Source organism: Hemitrygon akajei, chromosome 9, assembly GCF_048418815.1.
Source record: "Hemitrygon akajei chromosome 9, sHemAka1.3, whole genome shotgun sequence".
NCBI classification, from domain to species: domain Eukaryota; kingdom Metazoa; phylum Chordata; class Chondrichthyes; order Myliobatiformes; family Dasyatidae; genus Hemitrygon; species Hemitrygon akajei.
Window position 1 is genome coordinate 167,705,176 of NC_133132.1, and position 25,731 is coordinate 167,730,906.

A 25,731-nucleotide genomic window follows, 5' to 3' on the forward strand; every position below is an offset into this window, starting at 1 on the left:
CCCATCATGTTTGATAATAAATTTACTTTGAACTTTAAATTTCCTCCCCCTCACCTCAAAGCTATTAGTCATTCCATCCAGCGAAATAAAAACTCTACCTCTCATAACTTCACATACTTCCATATTCAGTGTAGCTGCCTACTGACATTATATGCTTCTGTAGTCTTGACATTATCTTCAATGAACAGGAGGAAATTATAAAGAACAAAATACAAATCAGAAGAAGGGATCCAACAGACACAAACTGCTGGAAGAATTCAGGATTGCTGATGAATCTAGACAATTCCCCTCTATAAACGCTGGGAACCCGCCTCCATCCAGCACTTTGTGTTGCTCAAGATTTCCAGCATCTGCAGATTCACTTTTGTCTACGTATGAGGTTTTTCATCAGATCGCACATGAGATTAAATTCAGATAATCGCATATTGTCTGTAGTGAGATGCTGAAGATGTTCTATAGGTCAGTTGTGGAGAGCGCCCTCTTCTTTGTGGTGGCGTGTTGGGGAGGAAGCATTAAGAAGAGGGACGCCTCACGTCTTAATAAGCTGGTAAGGAAGGCGGGCTCTGTCGTGGGTAAAGTACTGGAGAGTTTAACATCGGTAGCTGAGTGAAGGGCGCTGAGTAGGCTACGGTCAATTATGGATAACTCTGAACATCCTCTACATAGCACCATCCAGAAACAGAGAAGCAGTTTCAGCGACAGGTTACTATCGATACAATGCTCCTCAGACAGGATGAAGAGGTCAATACTCCCCAATGCCATTAGGCTTTACAATCCTACCACCAGGACTTAAGAACTTTTTAAAAGCTATTATTAATGCTTTTTGAGATAGTGATTTAGATGCATATCATATTTTTTACTGAGTTAAGTATTGTATGTAATTAGTTTTGCTACAACAAGTGTATGGGACATTGGAAAAAAAAAGTTGAATTTCCCCATGGGGATGAATAAAGTATCTATCTATCTATCTATATTGTTGAGATTCCTGACTGGCATTGGTCTTCATTCTGAATGATCAACAAATGCCGGGCCGAGTAGAACGGGGTGCGGTAATTTAGGCGCCAACTTGATGCCCAGCCTTTCGACAGAGAGATATTGCGAGTTCCCACCGCTGGAAAATGGGCCGATCAAAGTGTAAACTTTGCGCACGGTGTTAAACGTCCCCTCTCTCCCCGCAGACCGCCCGCCACGGTGCAGGAGATCGGATCGGGCAAAGAGAACGCGCACGCGCGGTCCGCCCGTGACCCGAGCAGCAGGAGAATGCGCATGCGCACCCGCCCGCCGCCGGCTCGTTCCCGTGGTGCACCGGGGCTTTCAAACTGTGAGCGGTGGCTGCGCGCTCGAAAGCGACGGTGAGCGATCGCCGACCGGCTGAGGGTGGGGGGTCGCCATCGTCAAAAACCTTACGTGTAACTTTTCTAAGCTGTTGCTGCTGTCTTTCCTATCAGAGTCTGTCTGGTGGAGGCACTTCCAGTTTGGAATCGCAAGAATGGATAAAGATAACCTTTTCAAATCTCCTTGCCAGCAGGAACGTAAGAAGTCCCAGGCAGGTATGGATTAGCAGTTTATTGGATAGGTTTTTAATTAGACAAGGGGGCAGTATAATATAAGTCAGTGTTTTCCTCTGCGTTTAAGTGAGTTATCTTTGCGCTCCAACTGAAATTTTGATCAGAAAATGCAGGAAGTTGTTCTTTAACACTACAGTGAATAAATCTGGTAGATAGACAATTACTGCTGATAATTCCAGTTTTCATCTGGAATTATCAGTTGGTAAATCATGGCTTTCAAGAAGGCTGTCCTGAGGTATGAGTGGATTCCATTTTAAAGATGCTCATTAGTTCATGTTTGGGAAATTGCACAAAACTTGCTGGTTATGATAACCATAACTCCACAGTTATCCTAACAAGCTGCGTCACTGGTACAAAAACAAACTGTACTATGGCAGACAGGAAAACTCTACGACCAGTAGTCATAGCTGACTAACGCATCGCCAGCACCAGACTACCTACTGTCAAGGACAATAATACACAAAGGTGCTGGAAAAGGGCCAGTGACATGAAGTTTCCCACCCACCCTGCTCATGGACTGTTTGTTCCACTCAGGGAGGAGGTTACGTTGTATCCACACCAGGACCACCAGACTCAAAAGCAGTTACTTTCCCAAAACAGTATGGCTGATTAACATCTCCACCCTACTTTATTATTTCCTGTTGGTTACCTTATATACAGCTTTGTGTCACTTTATGGACATATAGTCAATCTATGTAAGCTGTCTTAAGTATTTCTATTGTGTTTTTGTTTATTATTATTGTGTTTATCCTTTGTGGGTTTTTTTGTGCTGTATCAGATCCAGAGTAACAATTATTTCATTCTTACACTTGTAAACAAGAAATGACATTAAACAATCTCAATGTAAATTTATTATTGGAGTACATATACGTTACCATATACAACTGAGATTCATTGTCTTGTGGGCATAGCCAACAACTTTAATAGAATCAATGAAAGACCGCACCACCAAACAGGGCAGAAAACCAGTGTGCAAAGGACAGCAAACTGTGCAAATAAAGGTGGGGGAGGGAAGAAATAATAATAAACAAGCAATAAATATCAAGAACATGAGATGAAAATTCCTTGAAAGTGAGTCCATAGATTGTGGGAACATTTCAGTACTGGAGCAAGTGAAGTTGAGTGAAATTATCCCCTCTGGTTTAAGAGCATCATGATTGAGGGGTAATAACTTTTGAACCTGGTGGTGTGAGATCTGAGGCTCATATACCTTTGAGAAGAGAGCATGACCTAGGTGGTGTGGGTGTCTGATAATAAATGCTTCTTTCCTGTGACAGTGCTCCTTATAGATGTGCTCAATGGTGGGGAGGTCTTTGTCTGTGATGGACTTAGCATATTCACTACATTTTGTAGGACTTTCTGCTTAAGGGCATTGGTGTTTCCATACCAGGCTGTGATGCAGCCTGTCATTACACTCTCCACCATGTATCTATAGAAGTTTGTCAGTCTTGGATGTCATACAGAAACTTTACAAGCTGTTAATGCTGCGCTTTCTTCATAATTGCACGTGCGTGCTGGGCCCAGGATGGGCCCTCTGAAATGATAACACATCATAATGTTCGAAAACACAAAATTGATTTTTTTTAAAAATCACTAAACGTGGAGAGAGAGGTGAAATTAATTTCTATCATTCATAAAAGGAGGCATTTGTAACAAGGGTACAACTTGAACAGTTGCCTTTTCATTGCCATCAGTAGTTGCTGTGTCATATGACGTGGGCAATCATGGTCTTATCCTTGACCATGATTGTACTTGGCAAATCTTTCTACATAAGTGGTTTTCCATTGCTTTCTTCTGGACAGTGCCTTTACAGGACGGATGACCCCAGCCATTATCAATACTTGTCGGGGTTTTATCTGCCTGGTGTCAGTGATCGCATAATTAGGACTTCTGAAATGCATCAGCTTTAGACCATCCACCTCTAATTCATAGATTGAAATCATACAATTAGTTATAAAATCAGTAATGTTGACAAAATAGTTAAGTTTTGCTAATCTCATTCAATTACTGAAATTTACTTTAGTCCTGGATCTCTGCTTGAACTATGAAATGCAGAAGCATGGGATTTGCAGAAGGAAGGCCAACTTTGTCAGTTTGTTCCACCATTGGACTACCATTTACTGCATCCATGCAAACTCCACATGATGCACTGTAATAATTAATGCTATATTGGTTTCTGCAGTTACTTATGAGAATTTAAGCTGACAGTTGAGTATAATGTCATATTCCTGAAAGAAATGTGCTATTTTGTTTAACTTTGGTCTATTTACAGAATCTAGTAATGAGAATCGCGCTTCTCTGGTCATTCCTGCTTCACCCTTCATGAAGAAGCTGGGCTACGGTACTGGAGTTAATGTGTATCTTATGAAAAGGTCAGTAAATGAAAAAGTTGAAAGGTAGTTTGGGGAAGTAAACAATGAAAACCCTTGAATGTCACAGATTTAAAAGAAATAACACAGGATTCAAATCTAATTTTTCTTCTAAATGGGGGCTGCTTTATAAATGTTCTCCTTGCTATTGTGTTCAGTTTATTTTTGCAGAAATTAAGGCCATAAGACGTAGGAGCAGAATCACCATTCCATCACTCTAGCTGACTCATATCTAACAGAGTCAGCCAATCATGGGATAATCTCCAACAGAATAAAGGTGTGAAGGATTTTATGACATCTTTATCCTAGTTTTACATGAGACTTCCTTGTCTGTGCTCTCCAACTGCTCGTTATTTATTCAGGTTATTACTGTAAATAGCTAACCTTTGTTACAATTTTCACTTTAATCATTGTCTTGAGGTAAATAAGATGACACGTTGAGTCTTTTCCTAATTGAATTGTACGTGTATGATTTTCAATAAATATTGATTATTAGTGGAAATATATCATTACTTTGCTGGAATGTCTTTGAGGAAGATGACAGTTCTTGATGTTTCTCACTACCAGTCATTGTGGGTTGCTGCCAGTACATAAATAAAATCAGTCAGAATTCCAGTCTATACAATAAAAAATAACAAACTGTATATAATCTATTGAATATGATTCTGATAAGGATTTGAGCAAACATAAATGTTGGTCAGTTTTTCTAATTAAAATAACTTGGGTGATGCTTAAAAAGAGGTTATGGTTTAGAAAGGGATAATAAATCACAGATTAGTAAACACTTGTGGAAATTTGGTTTTAATTTGTACTTTATTTGGAAACAGGTTAGTTGGCATTGCAGGAGAATGGAATGGAATGATCTAGCTGATCAGGTTGTATTTAGTTTATTGTATAAGATTAAGTTATTTTTGGAAATTTGCCTGATGCAGTTTGATGCTCACAAAGATCACTCCAGTGCAGAGTAGCAGCAAATGGAATGCATGTACACAGTGCTTATGATGGGAATGCACAAAAGGCCATTCCCAAACAGTAGACCATAAGATATCGGAGCAGAAGTAGGCCAGTAGAGGGAGCATACAGCATCCCAAACAACTAATTTCAGTGAGATTCTTTCATTTTCATACCTAATTAAAGGGCCGCAACAGTTAGGAGCTGCTGCTTCATAGCTCCAGTGACTCACGTTCAGTCCTATTCTTAAGTGGTGTTTGGAATTTGCATGCTTTCCTGGCTTTCTTGGGGTGCTCCAGTTCTCCCCTTTCCCAAAAATGCAGAGCTTAATAAGTTTAATTAGTCTTTGTAAATACATAGGTGAATGGTAAAATCTGGGGGGAGTTGATGGTAATCTGGAAAGAATAAAATAGGTTGGAGTAGGATTAATATAACTGAATATTTGATGGTTGGCAAGGACTCAAGCCAATGAGACTATGTAGAAAAACAGTTCAACATGTCGACTAAATAGGCCACAGGGTTAAGCTGTAGTACTCAGACTATGACTGATTTCAGGGTTTAACTGATCAAATACTGTATAAGAAATCTTAAAAGCTTCTACTTCAGTGTGCTTCTGCATTCAACTTTATACTTACAAATCCAATTCTCTAATACATCTTAACGTCTATTATGTGTTCAAATTGTGCCAAGGGAATCCATGATGCACTTCTCAATGCATTTGCAGTAGAGCGTATCAATATGTTTGTTAGTATTTCATTGAAAATGCTTCATAATAGGAAATTGTCTTTGAATAACAACTGAAAGGATAACTTTGTCACAGATAAGATAAATTGCTTGCACTTTTATCATAGTTGATTCTGTCCATGCAAATTTGCCCATCCAGGAATGTGTGCTATTGCCTAATTCTACAACTTTTTTTGGATCTATTGTGTTAGGACCCTGAAATATGTTTCATTTGTTAGTACTGTTGTAGTTGGATAGTACATATCAATGAGTACATCAGATTTAAAACTACTAAAACTATTTTAGTCTTGTTGTAAATCTCCTAAAGAAATATTACAATACTATCCATGTACCATTGTTAATACTTCTGGTGAATAATCAGTAATAGTAATCCTATTTCATTCTTTCAATTTGATTACCAGTTTAGTTAAAACATGACCCAGCGTTTGTCTAGGTTACAATGTTGTTCATTCACCTTCTGTTGGTAACTATCCAAAAGCTTACTATGCTCTGTGAATTTTATATTTGTCAACATTATTGATCATGGATCTCATTCCTCAAAGAATGTAATTTATCCATTGCCATCCTACTTGTGGATCATGTGTTCTAAATTTAATATTTAGGTTTTTATTACTTTAATAGCTGGTAATGAAATCCTAGTCCAGAATTTTTTTGTAAGTGGCAAATTGCCTGCAATCATTGTTCCTCTCATGTTGTGTTTGTGCTCAGCTTGCACTGGATCCTAACCATCAACCTGATCAGTGAAGGCAAAGTCTAACAGTTTTGACAGTCCATATTTCTGGAGGTGTGGCTTAACCGGCTGCTAAAGCATTTATGGATGGGGCATTCTACTGGAAGGTTTTAAATTCCACAGAGCATTTTCGATTAAGTCAGCTGTTAGAGAAAATCAGAAATGTTCAAAACTTAAGTTATCTAAAAATAAAATCTAAGAAAACAACAATATTTAAGTTAATTCAGCTTGTTTCCAGTTACCTGAGACTTGTATCTTGCCTTCGCAATCACTTCTGGTTCTGAGATACATTTTACAACAAAATGATTGTATGGGAGTCCCAAGTTTCTTGATGTCCTTGACTGATTTTCAGATCTATTCAGGCTCTTAATTCAGAAGGTTTACAGCATAAGTGACCTGTTCAATTTGCACAACTCTATTCTTGTGAAGGATCTTTGGTGCATTAGCTGCTTCTCGTTGCACTGATGCTGCCTGACCAGCTGAGTATTTCCAGTATTTTATTTTGTATTTTAATGTAAGAACAATTCAGCTGTTTCCACTTTTTTTTCCTCTTATCTAAATACCTTCATATTGATTCTTGACTCTTCCACAAATGGGAATAATTTCTCTTTGTCTTTGCTGCTTACACCCTTGGTGATTTTTAATGTCTATTAGATGCTTTTCCAGTGTATAAACATAACTAAGCTTTTATTAATTTCATGACAACATTTGGCCACGTTACATAAAATTCAGCCTGTAAGTACTATCAATTTCATTAATTTCAATACTGCTTAAACAAAATTAATTAATTCTCCCCCATCATTTTTAATATATGTAAGAATTCCCAAGGCTTGAGTTTAGTGATAACAGTAAGCTGCCCTTTAGAATTTTCATAAATTTGGTGTCTATGAAAATACATGAGATTTCTAACACTATGAAAATTACACGAGCTTGGATATTTTCAATATTATTGAAGATGGAATATAAAGTTGTGGTGTTGAGATGTAGTTTTCATCAAGTGTTTTGTACTTAGATCCTCCACAGGTGCATCAAATTCTCCATGGGCTGTGAAAAAGATTAATACCAAGTGTAATGTGAAGCAGCAAAGTATTTACCTGAAGAGACTTCAGGATGAAGCCAAGCGCCTGAAACATCTTGAGCATCCTAATATTGTCGGTAGGTTTATATGTATATCATGGAAGTATAGAATATACCTGACCAAACAAAAAACGCTGAACACTTTTTCACCACCCATTGGCATCATATCAAAATTAACTTGTAAAATAGGAAAATGAAATGCCTCTGGTAGCAAGACATAACGGGTGGTTCATCGGACATTGTAAATTGACCTGTGACTGGGTTAGGGTTAAATTAGGGTTGTCAGGGTTTGCTGGGCAGTGTGACTTGAAGGGCCAGAATGGCCTAATCCACACTGTATCTCTAAATCTAAAAAAAAAATTACCCTCTAGGAATACAAAATATAATGTGTTTTTTGGCCTTTTGGATGGGACATGAGCAGGTAAACTAGTCAGCTGAGTTAAGAGTATATAAAAGAGTTAAATTCCACAGACAAAACTAAATAATGCTTCAGTTTTCTTGCCAAAATTTTGCCAATACAATAGCTTAACTTGTTATTTGTCTGCAGGATATTGATAGTGCTGTGTTTGTGTAAGTTACAGGGACTACATCTGTAAGGTATCTTTAGGTGTCCTTTGATATTAGTTATTGTTTAATAAATGTGCTCACAATGTTGCCATTTACTTATGCTATTATTTACCAAGTTAAGGTAATTCTTTAGTTTCAGACTGACTTTTCTTAAAATTATAGGAATTGCTATGTATTCAGGTTTTCTAGATTTATACTTTCACTCAAATTTTGTTTGCAGGATATCGAGCTTTTACTGAAGCAAATGATGGAACACCATGTCTGGCTATGGAGTATGGAGGAGAGAAGTCTTTGAATGATCTGATAGAAGAAAGGAGTGAAAGTGGCAAAGGGCCTTTTCCTGCCTCTACCATCTTCAAAGTGGCCTTGCATGTGGCCTATGGATTGAAGGTACAGTGTTATAGTAGCTATGGGGCTGGGTTAATTATTTGAATCGAAATCTTACTGTGGTAAGAATCAAAGTGATGAGGTACAGGAAGTCAGTCAGCCCATCTCCACTCTCCAATTCTTTTCCAGGGAAAATATTTATCCAATTCCCTTTGGGAGTTCTTATCCAATCTGCAGTCATCATCAGGCATTATGAGGCATTAAGACCATAAGATATAGGAGCAGAATTAGGCCATTCAGCCCATTGAGTCTGCTCCACCATTTCATCTTGGCTGATCCAATTTTCCTCTCAGCTCCGATCTGCCTTCTCCCCATATCCCATCATGTCCTGACCAATCAAGAAACTGTCTTAAATATACATAAAGTCTTGGCCTCCACAGTTGCCTGTGGCAAAGAATTCCATAGATTCACCACTCTCTGGCTAATGAAATTCTCCTCATCTCTATTTTAAAAGGATGCCCCTCTGTTCTGAAGCTCTGTCCTCTGGTGTCAGGAAACATCCCCTCCACATCCATTCTATAAAGACCTTTTCTCCATTTGATAGGTTTCAATGAGGTGAACCCTCATTCTTCTGAATTTGAGTGAATACAGCCCAGAGCCATCAAACAGGCACATGATAAGTGGCCCAAACCTGTTCACAATACTACCAACAGTGCCCTATAAAATTTCAATATTGCATCCTTGTCTTTATATTCTAGTCCAATGTGCTAACATTACATTTGCCTTCCTCACCACAGTCTTAATCTGCAATTTAACCTTTAGGAAATCCTGCAAAAAGACTCCCAAGTCCCCTTGCACCTGTTTTTTGTATTTTTTCTCCACTTAGGAAATGGTCAACCATTCATTTCTTTGTCTATCCACCTAATCTGTCTAAGTCCTTCTCTAACCACTCTGCTTCCTCAAAGCTACCTGCTCCTCCATCTATTTTCATACCAACTACAAACTGCAACAAAACCATCAATTCCATCATCCAAATCATTGACACATAGCGTAAACAGAATCAGTCCCAACACAGACCCCTGTGGAACACCACCAGTCATGGAAGCCAGTTAGAAGAGGATCCCTTTATTCCCCCTCTTTGCTTCCTGCCAATCAGCCACTGCTTTATCCTTGCTAGAATCCTTCCTGTACTACCATGGGCTTGCAGCCTCGTGTGGTACCTTGTTGAAGGCTTGAAAATCCAAGTACACAAAGTCAACAGATTCTCGTTTGTCTATCTTGCTTGCTCCTTCTTCAAGGAATCCCCTTGAAATCATGCTGACTATGGCCTATTTTATCCAAAGACCTTGTCCTTAATAATCGACTCCAACATCTTCCCAACCACTGAGATCAGACTAACTGGTTTCTTTTCTTCTGCCTTTCTCCCTTGTTGAAGGGTGGAGTGACATTTGCAATTTTCCAATCTTCTGGAACCATTCCAGAACCTAGTGATTCTTGAAAGATCATTACTAATGCCTCCACAATCACTTCAGCCTCCTCTTTCAGAACCCTGGGGTGTACACCATCTGGTCCAGTTGACATGTCTACCTTCAGACTTTTCAACTTCCCAAGATCCTTCTCTCTAGTTATGGTAACTTCACACACTTGATGATCCCTGACACCTGTTAGTATCTTCCACAGTGAAGATATTCTAAATTTTAAGACCTTTTACACCATCTATTACCTTCAATAGATGGTCTGATTAATGATTTGTGACAATAACTCTGTGTTCAAAGGCCAGTGTGCTTGAGTTATTAATGTGTTAATAAGCAAGTTGAGTAAATTGTGGCTATGCACTGATAATAAACATGAGATGCAAGTTTTCAACTTAATTGATAGGGGAGGCACGTTACTAATAAATGAGTCACATGGATCGAAGAAGCAGAATGAGATTTTATAAAATTTGGACTTATTGTAATGCTTTATTCACAAATACTTCATAGTGCAATGGTAATACAGTGGATTCTTGTTAATTGGTCCTTTGGTTAATCGGTGCAGCCATTTATGTGGGTCAACTCTTAAAGAATAAAAGGGAAAAGAAGGCTTGTATTCTCTTAGTTAATTTGAGATAGTATGCCACTGGGAACAGGAGACTTGACAAACAGGATCATTCATGTGAACTTGTGTGGCCGTTAGGCACTACATCATGCTTAGAGCAAACAGTTTTTAAATAGCATCACTTGTTTGTATTCAAAAAGCAGTGATTTTTGTCACTCATAGTTAGCAAGAAATAATCAGCAAGACAATTTAGAATCGTTTTGCTTACTGCAGATTCAAGCATTCAGTCTTGGAGGTGCCAGAAGTAGCAGGAGTGAAAACAAAATAATTTTATTATTTCAAGTAGTTTGGAACTACGAAGAGTTTGAAGGTGCAGCATCAACAGTCATCTTTGACTGTCACAATAAAAATGAAGATTTGGAAAATGCAATCGTCAAATGTACTGTATGAAGGCAGTCCATTTCTACACTAGGTGTCTGAGCTCATTTACATTTACAGTCAAAGGAACACAACAGTCTGTTGGTTATCTGCTGTAACCAAGAAGGACAGTGAAACCTGTGTGGGAGAGTTTTTAAAGTGAAAAAGGTGTTGCACTGGGATAGTTCCACTCTCTCGACCTTGGAAGTCTGGGTTCAATAGTGCAAGTAGTCATCACAAACTGGGGTCTTCTTTGGTTGAAGTGGGTAACCATGACTACTTCTGTGCCCTTATCATGCCCTTTGCTCTCCATGACGCACTGCAAAACTACCTTCTTGGCTATTGAATCTACTGTTGGTCTCATCCGCCCAGTCTGCCAGAGCTGACTTCACATGGTAGGACAGACATGTCCCAGTGTCACCGGGCTATGAGACTGTCGCTGCCCTCACCTGGTTTAGCCCACCAGTCGAAGTGGTGTACTGGGGTCTGGCTGCTATTGCATGCATACGGCTACTTGGAGCCAGAGGTGAAAACTGAGTGTCCAGTGGGGACCAAAGGTGAGTGAACTCCTCCCAATGGACACGACAAGCCCCTTCATCAGAGGTTCTGCCCCCCCCCCCCCCCCATGGAAACCCTATACGACAGTGTACACTGGATGAATAACTATTAGGAACTAATACACAGTTTTATGGTATTGTAGCAGCACTGATTGGGCTGGCTGGTGTTTTAGTGGCATCACCACTGGATTTTGAGGCGGATGGTTTTGAGTTCGAATCCGGCGGGGTCCCAACCTGGGCAGCAGCAGTATCTGTGCGGAAGAAAGGCCTGGCCATCTACTTCTGTATCTTGTCACGAAAGCCTATGGACAACTATGCTATCCATAGGGTCGCCATGACTCAACAGCATTCAACAACAGCGACAACATTAAGTAGCATTGAGGCTGTTCTAATTTGTTCTATATTTATTTAAATGCATAATTTGTTACTCAGTTAAATGGTAGTTTGTTGTTTATATATCTTTCTAACAATTTTCATGAAAATTCAGCTAATTGGGACAGCCACTTACTTGGACCAAAATATTCTGGTCTCAATGTGTCCCAATTAACTGGAATCCACTGTATAATGTTATTTCTGATATTGATTATATGTCAACATTTTGATCTCCTAATTCATCTCTGCGATGTGAATCTACAAGAGGAAAATTTGATCCTCTTCCCTAGTTGTTGCCAGTCCAATATGAGATTGCTATTGTATGGGATCAGTTGCCTTTACTCTCCCATCCTCCTCAACCATGACATGACATGCCTTGCCACCAGTAGTAGCACATTCTGTAACCTGAGATAAAAATCCAGTTTCCTAAATTTCAGAAATTCTGATGGCTTGATATTTGGTTCACCTATTAGGAGACTAGGTCCTGTTATCTATGGACTTGCATCTTTGCAAGACATGCCATGGTCAGGATTATGGGTCAGTCTGGAGCCAGATCTGGGGTGTGAAGTGTATTTGGGCTGAGTCTAAGGACAGAACTGAAGGTGAGCTTGTTTGATGAGCTGAAACTTGAAAGCTGAATCTCATTGTGTTCTTTAAAGTCTAAGCACTCAATTATTATACTATCGTCTAACATAGTTTTTAAAAAAAAAAGAAATAGAATTGTATGAGAGTAATAGAAATAAAATCAGGTAATCCATAAAATTTGCAGATTCAACACAACTGAAGTCCTGATGGTGCTGGATTATCAGAATTTTGATTTTTGGTAATGTCATGGTTCCTGTTAATTCCAGATTGATTTAATAGATAGATTTTGTTTTGCAATCATAACAAATGGCCAATAGGTGTATTTTTGTTTTGCCATAATTTGCTTTTCTTCATTTACAAGCATCTGGCATTCCTCAAAATGTGATCTTCTATCTTTGCTGATTTGAACAACTTGTTATAGTTCAAGTGGCAAATATGGACTTTTATCCTGACATCAAGATTAGGAAATGTTCATGCTTACTCATTTTTGACTTAAAACAAATTACAATAGCATTTTTACTTCAAACATTTTGCATTTAGAGCTGCCTACATGTGGGATGGAAATGAAACTGAATAAAATGTGCTTTTTTTTAACCAGTTTTTAATTCACCCAATAACATGTAGAAAGACTGGATTCAAAGACCAATATGTAAATTGTTTTCTATATAGAATTGTAACACTCACACATTTAATAATTTGATTTTTAAAATTTTTAGTACCTACACAATGAGAAGAAATTATTGCATGGAGATATCAAATCTTCCAATATAGTCATTAAAGGAAACTTTGAGACGATTAAGATCTGTGATGTAGGTGTTTCACTTGATTTGGACGAGAACATGCAAGGTATGTGACAATGGTATACTTGTAGATTTGTTTCATTAGGAATGTGGAATCTTTACGGGGTTGGAATTTTTCGGTTTCTCTTTTTGATTTCACTTGGAAACATTTCTTTGGTTTTAGACGTCTCAAAATATTGTCATTTCGTTATTTTAAACAATTAGTCAAAACTGGTCAATCAGTAATTATAATACCTGCAAATTCAAAGTCATGTTAACATTAAAATTTCGTAATTCATTCTTTGTGCCAGTGTCATTTCTTACGAAAAGTACTCCTGAGATATTTAATATTTATATAATTAGTGCATATAAATCTACAGAGTAAACTGGAAATGTAGATCAGAATCAGGTTTAATATCATCAGTATATATGTCACGAAATTTGTTGTCTTTACAGCAGCAATACATAACAGGATAAAAACATGAATTGCAGTAAGTTCCTGTATATGTATGTGTGTGTGTGTATGTATGTATGTATACATATATTAAATTGTTAAATTAAGTCGTACAAAAATAGAAATAAAAAGGTAGTGAGGTAGTGTTCATTCAAAAATCAGATGGAAGAGGATTAGAAACTGTTCCTGAATCGTTGAGATTGTGCACCTTTCTGTACCTTCTTCCTGATGGTAGCAATGAGAACAAGGCATGACCTGGGCGAAGGGGTTTTACAACTCTCTGTAGCAGTAGCTCCTCTCCTCCCCCCCCACCCCCCATACCAGGCGGAGATGCAGGCAGTTAGAATGCTCTCTGTAGTTCATCTGTAGAAATATGCACGTGTTTCTGGTGACATAGCAAATCTCCTCAACTCCTAATGAAATGTGGCTGCTGTCGTGCTGCTGCCTTTGTCACTGCATCAATCTTTTTGGGTCCAGGATATATCCTCAGGGATGTTAACACCCAGGAACTTGAAATTCTGATCCCTCTGAGGACTGGTGTATGTTCCCTCGTATTGCCCTTTCTGAAGTCCACTATCAGTTCTTTGGTCTTACTGAAGTTGAGTGCAAGGTTGTTGCTGCAACACTACTCAACCAGCTGATAAATCTCTCTCCTGTATGCCCTTTTGTGACCATCTGAAATTCTGCCAACAATAGTTTTATCATCAGCAAATTTATAGATGTCATTTGACATTTAAAACTGAGAAAATTGTATGTAATTATTATATATGTAATAATAACATTTTTTAGCTTGCAGATGCTGTGCTATTTTAGCAGTTGTGACTTCAGAGTAGGATACTGACACTGCCAAGAGTATCACCAAATATTGCCCCACTCATTGCATTCAGTACGCTGGTGCTAGATTTGTAGGGACTGTTCTGAAGAGGTAGAATCTGTGGCAAAGAAGATCCTTTTGAGCTAGATAAAATCAGATTTAATATCATCGGCATTTGTCATGAAATTTGTTAACTTTATGGCAGCAGTACAATGAACTATATGATAAATATAGAAAAAATGAGTTACATTAAATATATATCTATTAAATAGTCAAGTTAAAATAAGTAATGCAAAATACAAGAAATAAAAAAATAGGTGAGGTAATGTTCATGAGTTCAATGTCCATTTAGAAAACAGGTGACAGAGGGGAAGAAGCTGTTACTGAATCGCTATTACTGTTACTGAATTCAGACTTCTGTACCTCCTTCCCAACAGTAACAATGCAAAGAGGGCGTGAGTAGTAGGGGATCCTTAATGATGGGTGCCGCCTTTCTAAGGCACCACTCCTTGAAGATGTTTTGGATACTATGGAGGCTGCTACCTATGATGGAGCTGACTAATTTTACAAATTTCTTCAACTTGTTTCAATCTTGTTCAGTAGCCCCACCCCCCCGCTCCCATATCAGATGGTGATATAGCCAGTAAGAATGCTCTCCACAGCACACTTGCAGAAGTTTGAGTGTTTTAGCTGATAAACCAAATCTCCTCCAACTCCTAATGAGATATAGCCACTCTCTTGCCTTCTTTGTAGCTGCATCAATGTGTTGCGTACAGGTTAGGTCTTCAGCTCTTGCTGATGTTAAGTACAAGCCAACTGTTGAGTGCCACTTGGCCTTCCCATGTAAAACAGCTAGTGATCAGACTAACCTTTGAAAGTTTGTGACATTTGTCCCAAAAACTTAACCATTACCTAAGATGTGATGTACATGTATGGTCAAAATTATTGCCTGCGCATACTTTCGGCTAAAGTGAGATATAAAAAAACAATTTTCCAATTTTTGGTTGTTAAAACCAAACAGTTCAAGCTTTAGGTATTGTTCTATATTAGCAAACACATTCTTAAATTTGAAATGCTTAATTTTACATTAGTGATTGTACTTGCATTTATTTTATTCTCAGTATAATGATACCTTATGAAACCGCTGTAGGTTCCTCTATTCCCCATTCTGACCTTTCACCACTTCTCGCTTCCTATTACTTACCTCCTCCCCTTTCTCCTCTCCTATCAGATTCTTTCTTGTCCAGCCCTTTACCTTTCCCACCCACCTGGCTTCACCTATCACCTTCTGGCTAGCCACTTTTCTTTTACCACCTTTTTATTCAGGCATCTCCCCCCTGGAGAAGGGTCTCAGCCTAAAACATCGACTGCTTATTCATTTCCATAGATGCTGCCTGACCTGCTGAGTTTGTCCAGCATTTTGTGCGCATTGCTGTGGATTTCCAGCATCAGCAAACTTTCTTGTGCTTGTTTTCAATAAAACCAATTTGAATGTATCATAGTTACAAGGTTTAGTGCAAAGATGCATCAGTTAGATTTTTAAATTGCCACTGAACTGTGAAGCTGTCAGTATTTCCTTAGTGGACAGCAATAAAGACCAAGGTATGAACTAAATAGCAGAATAAAAGATTGTAATTTTCCTATGGAAAAGTCCTGAGGGTTTCATGGTTAATACTGTCAATTTTTTTTTTTTGGTGGGGGGACAGCAGAAATACAGTATATGACCTTATTAAAAAATTCTTATTTTTAAAAAAGTAAAACGCTAAGGGCAACACCATTTGTAAGTGTTAGTCATCAGTAGTGTTCCTAATTCAGATTTGTTTCAAAAGAAATATGTTCTTGTGTTACCACTGATTCCAAAGGATATTGCAATCTTCTCTGATTGCATGAGAATTGCTGAGTTCATAAATAATAGATAAATGGAAGTTTACAGTAGGTGACGATAAAAATGCCAGTGTGTTAATAGCTAGTTCCTATTCAGATTCCTTCAGAACAACAGTAATTTAACAATAGTTTCTTAATTTGCTGTTGAAATCATCAGACTTTGAAAGTCAATAATTTGCATCTTTATCATTTATTTATTTTATTCTATTGGCTGCTTTACAAATTTTAATTAGTGAATCAAAAATTTACTAATGGATGATTTCTGAGGATCATATTAGTAATATAACAGGCTTTCTTTTTGACAGTGGCCAATTAACTATCAGTTTGTACATTTTTTTAGAATATGGAGGAACCGGGAATTCAGTTGGTCATGGAGAGTCTGTATAAAATTGAACTGGGGTTGGTGGAACTGAAAAGTGTTAGTTCTTCTGGCTGTTTCCCTGAGCTGCACCATTTTTCAGCAGAGGGGGCACAAAATGGGTTTTCAAATGATTGTAGTTCCCAAAAGAAAATGAGTAAATTCCATGATTCCTGTATTTTAAAATTGAGATGACTGTACAGAGAGAAAACTTCCTTTGCAATACTTAGTACAAAATTAAAGTTTAAAAATTGTAAGTTGAATAAATTCAGTTATTCTTGATTAGAGCAGAAGTTCCCAAACAATCCACAATTTTATGACTCCTCAGAAGGTATCTGCTTACATATAGGAAAATGAATGATGTGAGATCAGCCCATTTGTGTGTAGAAGTCTTGAACTACATAGAAAGATGTTGCTTGCCTCATGAGAGAGACTAGGTAGCAAGGTAGCTATATGTTGGTTATTTAAATTCATTCATTTGATTTCATTGCAATGTACATATTTAGCTTTATAAATGAAAGCAGCCTTGCATATTAATCATAAATCTTATTTCAAATCCCAAATTTTATCCAAAGTTGTCCACAACCCCCCTAATGCCCCTAATTGCACTAACTGTTTTGACAGCCTGTGTTTGGTGTAGTTTATTTGTTATCCAGACTGAACTGTGAGTACCCAACCCCTATGCTACACTGGGCCATTGAATTACAAGGAGTCAGGCTTCCTGCATCAGAACGAACAGTATGGCATGGGTATTAGAAAATCTGCAGTAACATTCTTTCCTGATGCTGGCTGATCTATATCTTTGTAAACATGACAGTACGCTTTTTTTAAAAAAAAAAGGTACTTTGGATTACTAGCTTTGTACTTGTAATTTCAATGCTCACTCTTTCAAGTTTGATCATTGCATTCTCAATTTATTTTTTTAGTGAGTGATCCAACTGCGACATACATTGGCACTGAGCCATGGAAGCCAAGAGAGGCTCTGGAAGAAAGTGATCCAATTACAGACAAATCGGATATCTTTGCCTATGGCCTCACCCTGTGGGAAATGATGACACTTTCTATGCCTCATATAAATTTTTCTGAAGGTAAGCTTTCAATTGTGCATTCTTTTAACTAGGTGGGATGATTCGTTCTTTCCAATGAATTGATTGTCAATTAGTGACAAGGTCTTGTTTCCTTTTTTTTGGGAATTAAATTTTCTATATCAATAGTTTAATGTAGTCATCTTGGCTCATTTGCTAATGCCTCTGAATTGGAAATTATAGATTCATATTCTACTCCAATCAAAGTTCCAATACTGAAGAAATAAAGCATACAGAATACTTTACCTGACTGGAAATAGTAGATATTAATCACAGCATTGAAATAATAGTGTCTTCCAGATGAGGATTCCACCTTCAATTAATCAGCATCTTAATGATCTTTATTGCTTTTTTTAAAAATTGTGCTACATGTTTCAATAGAGCCAAAGGCAATTCCTTCAATTAAGAGCTGAGAGATAGGAGCAGGTATAGGCCATATATACATTTTGAGCTTGCTACATTATTTATGAAGATCATGACCCATCTTCCTCAAGTTTTTTTTTCTAGTACTATCCCCAGATATATTAATTCAATACTGCCGAACAATCTATCAATCAGCTTTGAAAGAACACCATGAACAAGCCTCCACGGCTCTGCAAGGCAGATTTCCACGGATTTTTTCACCCATGAGGTGAAAATTTCTCGCCTCTATCTTAAATGATTAACTTCCATTCTCAAACCTAGCCCTTAGTTGTGGACTCTTCAGTCAGGGAAAATATCCTTCTTGCATCTACCTTCTAAAATCCATTAATTTTGCAAGTTTCAATGAGATCGGCCCCTAAATGTTCAAGAAAATAATTTGCATTTCTCTTCATTTAGCCAATCCAACATTCCTGGAACCAGTCCAATGAATCTTCACAGCACTCTTTCAATGACAAATGTATCTACTTTTTGATGACACAATCAGAATCATAAACAGACACTAAAGTGCACTGTACAATTGCAAAAGCTTACATTACTCCTGTAATCAAACTCTCAAAGGCTAATGTGTCATGTTTCTTCACAATTATTTTTTGGCCTTTAGTTACTTGTGTCCCTTTAAACAATCAATTGTGCTTAATTTCATCATTAAACAAGTACCGGTACTGCTTTTCTGTTGTGCATATCAAAGTAGACTCTCATTTTCCCACTTTATTTTCCATCTGCAATGTTCTCATCCGCTCACTTAGTTTATATCTGTTCCATCCAAGCCTCTATTGTTACTGCAACAGTATTGTTGGGGAACTTGTAACTATTTTCGATGCAATTTTTGCTATAGATTGTGAATAGCTGGAGACTAAACAGCTAATATGGATTACCCCACCATCATAGCCAGCTAATCTGAGATGTATGTATTGATTTCTGTTCTTTGCTTTGTCTATTAATTGATTTCAATGCATTACCACCTGTGCTGCCGTGCAGGACCTTATCAAAAGCCTTCTAGAAATACAAATACACCCCACCCACATGTTTCTTCTTGTCCTCCAATAGTTACATCCTCAAGCAGCTCTAAAAGATTTGGCAAGCATGATTTTCTCTTCATAAATCCACACCACTCTGCTCAGCCCTTATTGTGTACAAGATCTGCATTTTTAGATATGAATTGCAGATACATAATTTCACTATGTCATCTGTTAAGAAAAATACTTCAGTAAAGTATTTTAACTGTTGGGAATTAATTCATTACTGAAAATAGTTTGCTCGTTAAAAGTTAATTTCAGCATTTTGTAAACTTAAAAGGTTATTTCCCATTTTTAATCATGTATAATGGTGTGTTTCTCATTTTAATGATGACGAATAATGGAGATTTTATTGGTGTTCATTTGGTTTATTTGAATTTGTTGTTTTGAAGTTCTTTATCAAAAAACCTTCCTGTACTCTGTGTAGCAACAGTTTTAACTAATTCTCAATCTGCAGCAATGGTAATCATAATTAAATATTAGAATAACTTGCATTTAAGCAATGCAAGTATCAAAATAGAAATTGTACTGTGAAATTAAATAGCTTTGGAAAGTAATGTACCTAATGTACAAAGCAAAACACTAGTTATAACCGCCATCACTAGGGAGCGGGTTCTTGGGAAACTGAAAGGTCCGAAGGTAGTTAAGTCACCTGGACCAGATGGTGTACATCCCAGAGTTCTGAAAGAGGTGCTTGAAGAGATTCTTGAAAAGTTTTGAAAGATCATTACTGATGCCTCCATAATCAATTGATTCTGGCATGGTTGGGAAGATGTTGGATGAGGTCTCAGGGTACTTGGAGGCACATGATAAAATAGGCCCTAATAGGCATGATTTCATCAAGGGAAAATCTGGCTTGATATATCTGTTGAAACAACAAGCAGCATAGACAAAGGAGAATCAGTTGATGTTGTGTACTTCGATAGGTAGCTATCCAGGAGTCTCTTAAAAGACCCTATCATATCCGCCTCCACCACCGTCACTGGCAGCTCATTCTACGCACTCACCACTCTCTGCGTTTTTCAAAGAAAACTTACCCTTAACATCTCCTCTGCACCTACTTCCAAGCACCTTAAAACTGTGCCCACTCGTGCTAGCCATTTCAGCCCTGGGAAAAGCCACTGACTATCCACACGATCAATGCCTCACATCATCTTGTACATCTCTATCAGGTTACCTCTCATCCTCCGTCACTCCAAGGAGAAAAGGCTGAGTTCACTCAACCTATTCTCTTAAGGCATGCTCTCCAATCCAGGCAACATCCTTGTAAGTCTACTCTGCACCCTTTCTATGCTTTCCACATCCTTCATGTAGCGAGGCGACCAGAATTGAACACAGTATTCCAAGTGGGGTCTGACCAGGGTCCTATATAGCTGTAACATTACCTCTCGGCTCCTAAACTCAATCCTACAGTTGAATAAGGCTAATGCACCATATGCCATATCTGGGTTGAACTCCATCTGCCACTTCTCAGACCAGTTTTGCATCCTATCAATGTCTTTCTGTAACCTCTGACAGCCCTCCACACTATCCACAACACCCCCCAGCCTTTGTGTCATTAGCAAATTTACTAACCCATCCCTTCACTTCCTCATCCAAACCATTTATAAATATCACAAAGAGAAGGGGTCCCAGAATAGATCCGAGGCACACCATTGTTCACAGCCTTCATGCATCTACAACCACTCTTTGCTTTCTGTGGGCAAGCCAGTTCTGGATCCACAAAGCAATGTCCCTTGGATCCCATGCCTCCTTACTTTCTCAATAAGTCTAGCATGGGGTACTTTATCAATGCCTTGCTACATCTACTGTTCTACCTTCATCAATGTGTTTAGTCACATCTTCAAAAAAATTCAATCAGGCTCGTAAGGCACAACCTGCTTTTGATAAAGCCATGCTGACTGTTCCTAATCACAATATGCCTCTCCAAATGTTCATAAATCCTGTCTCTCAGGATCTTTTCCAACTTACCAACCACTGAAGTAAGACTCAATGGTCTATAATTTCCTGGGCTATCTCTACTCTCATTCTTGAATAAGGGAACAACATCCGCAACCCTCCAATCCTCCGGAACCTCTCCTGTCCTTATTGATGATGCGAAGATCATTGCCAGAGGCTCAGCAATCTCCTCCCTTGCCTACCACTTTAGCCTGGGGTATATCTCGTCCAGTCCCGGTGACTTGTCCAATTGGATGCTTTCCAAAAGGTCCAGCATATCCTCTTCCATAATGTCTGTGCTCAAGCTTTTCAGTCTGCTGTAAGTCATCCCTACAATCTCCAAGATCCATTTCTGTAGTGAATACTGAAGCAAAGTATTCATTAAGAATCTCTGCTATCCCCTCCAGTTCCATACACTTTTCCACTGTCACACTTGATTGGTCCTGTTCTCTCACGTCTTATCCTCTTGCTCTTTGCATACTTGTAAAATGCCTTAATCCTGCCTGCCAAGGCCTTCTCATGGCCCCTTCTGGCTCTCCTAATTTCATCCTTTAGCTCCTTCCTGCTAGCCTTATAATCTTCTAGATCTCTATCATTACCTAGTTTTTTTGAACCTTTTGTAAGCTTTTCTTCTTGACTAGATTTTCAACAGCCTTTGTACACCATGGTTCCTGTACCCTACCATCCTTTCCGTCTCATTGGAACGTACCTATGCAGAAGTCCACACAAATAGCCCCTGAGCATTTGCCACATTTCTGCCATGCATTTCCAAGAACATCTGTTCCCAATTTATCCTTCTAAGTTCCTGCCTGATTACCTCATATTTCTCCTTACCCCAATTAAACGCTTTCCTAACTTGTCTGTTCCTATCCCTCTCCAATGCTATGGTAAAGGAGATAGAATTGCAACCACTATCTCCAAACTGCTCTGACACTGAGAGACCTGACACCTGACCAGGTTAATTTCCCAATACCAGATCAAGAACAGCCTCTCCTCTTGTAGGCTTATCTACATATTGTGTCTGGAAACCTTCCTGAACACACCTAACAAACTCCACCCTCACTCTTGGGTGAGTGATATTTCTTGGGTCAATCGATATTTGGGAAATTAAAATATTCCACCACGACAACCCTATTATTATTGCACCATTCCAGAATCTGTCTCCCTATCTGCTCCTCGATATCCCTGTTACTATTGGGTGGTCTATAAAAACACCCAGTAGTTATTGACCCCTTCCTGTTTCTAACTTCCATCCACAAATTCCTCCATGACTTCCTCCTTCTGCAGCCGTGACACTATCTCTGATCAGCAGTGCCACACCGCACGTCTTTTGCCTTCCTTTTGGAAACATCTGTAGCCTAGCACTCTTAAGTAACCACTCCTGCCCCTGAGCCATCCAAGTCTCTGTAATGGCCACAACATCATAGCTCCAAGTACTGATACTGATATGAGGAGTGTTTGATTGCTCTGGGTCTCTAACTCACTGGAATTCAGAATGAGGGGTGATCTCATTGAAACCTATCTAATGTTGAAACGCCTTGATGCAGTGTATGAAGAGGATGTTTCCTATGGTGGGAGAGTCATAAGACTACAGAACACAACTTCAGAATAGAAGGATGCCCTTTTAGAATGGAGATGAGGGGGACTTTAGCCAGAGGGTGGGGAATCTGGAATTTGGTGCAACAGGCCAAGTCATTGGGTATATTTAAAGCAGAGACTGATAATTCTTGATTAGTCAGAACATGAAGGGATATGGGGGGGAGGCAGGAGGTTGGGGCCGAGATGGAAAATGGATCAGTCATGATGAAATGGAGGAGCAGACTCGATGGGCCAAATAGTGTAGTTCTGCTGCTGTATCTTATGGTCGTATTTAATATTGTGTACTGATCTAAACTCTGCATTCTTGTTGAGTTCTGCTATTGATTGAAATCTTTCACATCATCTTTGGGAACATTGCTTGAAATGTTTGCTTTGTTATAACCATACCTTCGCACTTGCAGTCCTGAAATTTAGTCTCATTTTAGATACTTCCACCTGCACTTCAAACACCATTCAATTGCTGAGAATTTGAACTGTTTTTCTATTCATTCATTTTCCCCCAAATTATCTGCTTCATCTCATGCTTTTACTTTATGAAAAATTGAGGAAGAAATCATGGATGCTGTCTATCTGGGAAAAGTTCATCTCTTCATGCTAAGGTTCTATATTTTCCACTTCTCAATGTTGATCTTGTTACCCTGATTGTAATATTGACAGTTCAGGAGCACTTTGTTGAATCTGCATCTCTGCAAGTGTTTATTTCCTCTTCTGCGAAGTGATCTGCATTGTGACTTGGTCTGTAAATTTTCTGCATTTTCCTGAATAGTAGATAAACATCACAGCCTGTTTATTTTTCCTCCTCCATGGGTAGTTCGTATAATGTAGTGGAGGGAAAAAAAATCAAGTTTCTTCCTAGTCACCTATGAAATAATAAATAGCAATTTCTGTAAGTATTTAATACCTTAGTAGGTAATGTTAACCTTGGTGTTCATGCAAGAGTATAATAGCTGTATTTGAGAGATAATTATGCCTATGGCTACCTGGTTTACTTAGCTTTCATTGTGGGATTGTCCTGGACAGTTGTTCAATAATAAACATGCTAAGCATTCTCAGGTCAGGTAGTATCTGTGTGACAGAGTGCTCAGTAAATGCACTCCACACATGCGTGCGCACACTTCCATTTCTTTAGTAACAGGGACATGTATGTTTGTATACTGTATTTAAGGTAGATACTTGTTTATTTTGTAATCTGATTGTAATTACATTGTGGTGAATCAAATTCTGATTCACGTGTAGTCTTAAGTTAACTTTCTGGGTAATTAAAGAAGGTAGCTGTTAAAAATTCACACTGGACAAAAATAGTACGAAGCTATTGTGATGTCTGGTAAATATCTAGTAAATAGTGGCAGTTTTCTTTTCATTAATTTTTGTAAGGTTGCTTTTTGATGCACCTAATAAACACCCTTAAACTAAAGTGCTAAACGACTCTAGCCATTTTTCCTTTGGTCAAAACCTCCATATCTAACAATTTAAAGAAACATTATTTTGCGTCATTTATTGGCTCTCATGTTCATAATGCGCTCATAGTTTTTGAAATGACAATTTGGTTTTCCTCTGCTGTAGATTCTTTTAATGAGGATAGCTTCGATGAAGATGCTTATTATGCAGCTTTGGGAACACGACCTGCACTCAACATGGAGGAACTAGATAATTCATACAAGGAAGTTATTGAACTGTTCCTGGTCTGCACGAATGAAGATCCTCAAAAACGTCCCTCTGCTGCACAGATAGTAGAAGAATTAGAGGCATCAAAAAAGGAATGATTTATTTGAGGTTTTCTCATTCTCCAGCTTTGAAATCTAACCTTATTCTCATTTGCACTCTTTAATACTGTTTTATTGTTTGGTATAATAGACTTGTGCACATTATTTTAAAACACTATCTTGTTTGTTACTGTAATAATATATCTTAATTACGCATTTATACTTGTGCAGAATTTACTATAATTTTCTTTAGATTTCAATCTGCCCCACTAAAGAAAATAATGCTACAGAGCAGCTAATCTCCCACTCTAGAGCAGAATGTCAGTGATGCAAAACTCATTACATTGTTTAAATGTTTGCAGAAATATTTTCTCAAGATAGAAAATGGAGTTCTGATGTTGCAAAAACCTTGCTGAAGTGCATTAAACTCCATCTGCTATTCCTTGGTTGTACTCGCCCAGTTGATCAAGATTTGTTATAATCTTAGATAACTTTCTAAATTGCTCACTGTACCTTTATTTTAGTGTCATCCATAAATTTACTAACATTCTCATCCAAATTATTAACTGCTTCCAGTCACTCACCTGTTCCCAATAATGCATATACAAACATCAATTTTAGTTCAGTAAACTTCAAAAGGCAATATGTTACAAGTTTATAAAATATTTGACTTGCAGAAAAAATGCATGGTGTATGTTCTGGAATGGAACAAAACTTATCCTAATTTACTGCCGTTTTCCATAAGGGTAATTTTTCTTTAGAAAATCTTAAAATAAAAAGGCACTTAAGGTATAATAGGACATAAGTTAATTTAGAGCTTGCGTGTTTCTTAGACGAACTGGATTAAATAGCTGAAGATCAAAAGATGTAGTCAAGTATAAATGTTTAAATACTTATGTGTACTTGAACTATAATTCTATGTAGATCAAATTCAGACATTTGAATAACTCATGTTCATACTTTTATTTATCAATTAAAATTTTTACAAATCCATATGGATTATCTCATGACTGTTAACTGCAATGGAATTACAAGACATTTCTAGTACTGAACACACATTGAGATTTTAATGGTTATTCTGTTGCAAGATCTTAGCCTAATAGTTCAAATGATTACCAAAATAAACAATTATTCATGCTAATAAGTTATAAACAAGAAAGTTTGGAGTTTGACTATATTTGGTTGCAAAGAGCTTGCCAGATGATGTTGGGTCAGAGAAGGCAATTTCATTCTTACTCAGGTATGTTCCATATATGAAAGTGTTTCTGAAAAAGATTCAAGTAGGTTAAGTGCTAGTTAAAATTATAAATATTGCAAATGATTAGAAAATATGTATTCTCTGGGGATGTTTCAGAGAGGGGGAAGAGGAAGGACCAG

The 25,731-nt window shown here is 38.0% G+C and overlaps 2 protein-coding genes across 4 annotated transcripts in view; one reads left to right on the top strand and one right to left on the bottom strand.

Annotated features, from left to right (window-relative positions):
- Positions 1-1,229: 1,229 nt before the first annotated feature.
- Positions 1,230-25,347, top strand: pbk (PDZ binding kinase). The gene is made up of 8 exons (XM_073057460.1): positions 1,230-1,352; positions 1,449-1,550; positions 3,841-3,940; positions 7,375-7,517; positions 8,227-8,396; positions 13,018-13,147; positions 17,517-17,678; positions 24,215-25,347. The coding sequence occupies exons 2-8, from the start codon at positions 1,490-1,492 to the stop codon at positions 24,412-24,414; spliced, it is 966 nt and encodes a 321-aa protein (XP_072913561.1). The 5' UTR covers positions 1,230-1,352; positions 1,449-1,489; the 3' UTR covers positions 24,415-25,347.
- The window catches only part of esco2 (establishment of sister chromatid cohesion N-acetyltransferase 2), a 40,619-nt gene continuing 40,186 nt past the window's right edge, over positions 25,299-25,731 (bottom strand). For all 3 annotated transcript variants that reach the window (XM_073057459.1, XM_073057456.1, XM_073057457.1), the window contains one exon: positions 25,299-25,619. In XM_073057459.1, coding sequence (XP_072913560.1) covers positions 25,487-25,619 — 133 coding nt within the window. In that variant the 3' untranslated portion in view covers positions 25,299-25,486. The remainder of the gene's footprint in view (positions 25,620-25,731) is intronic.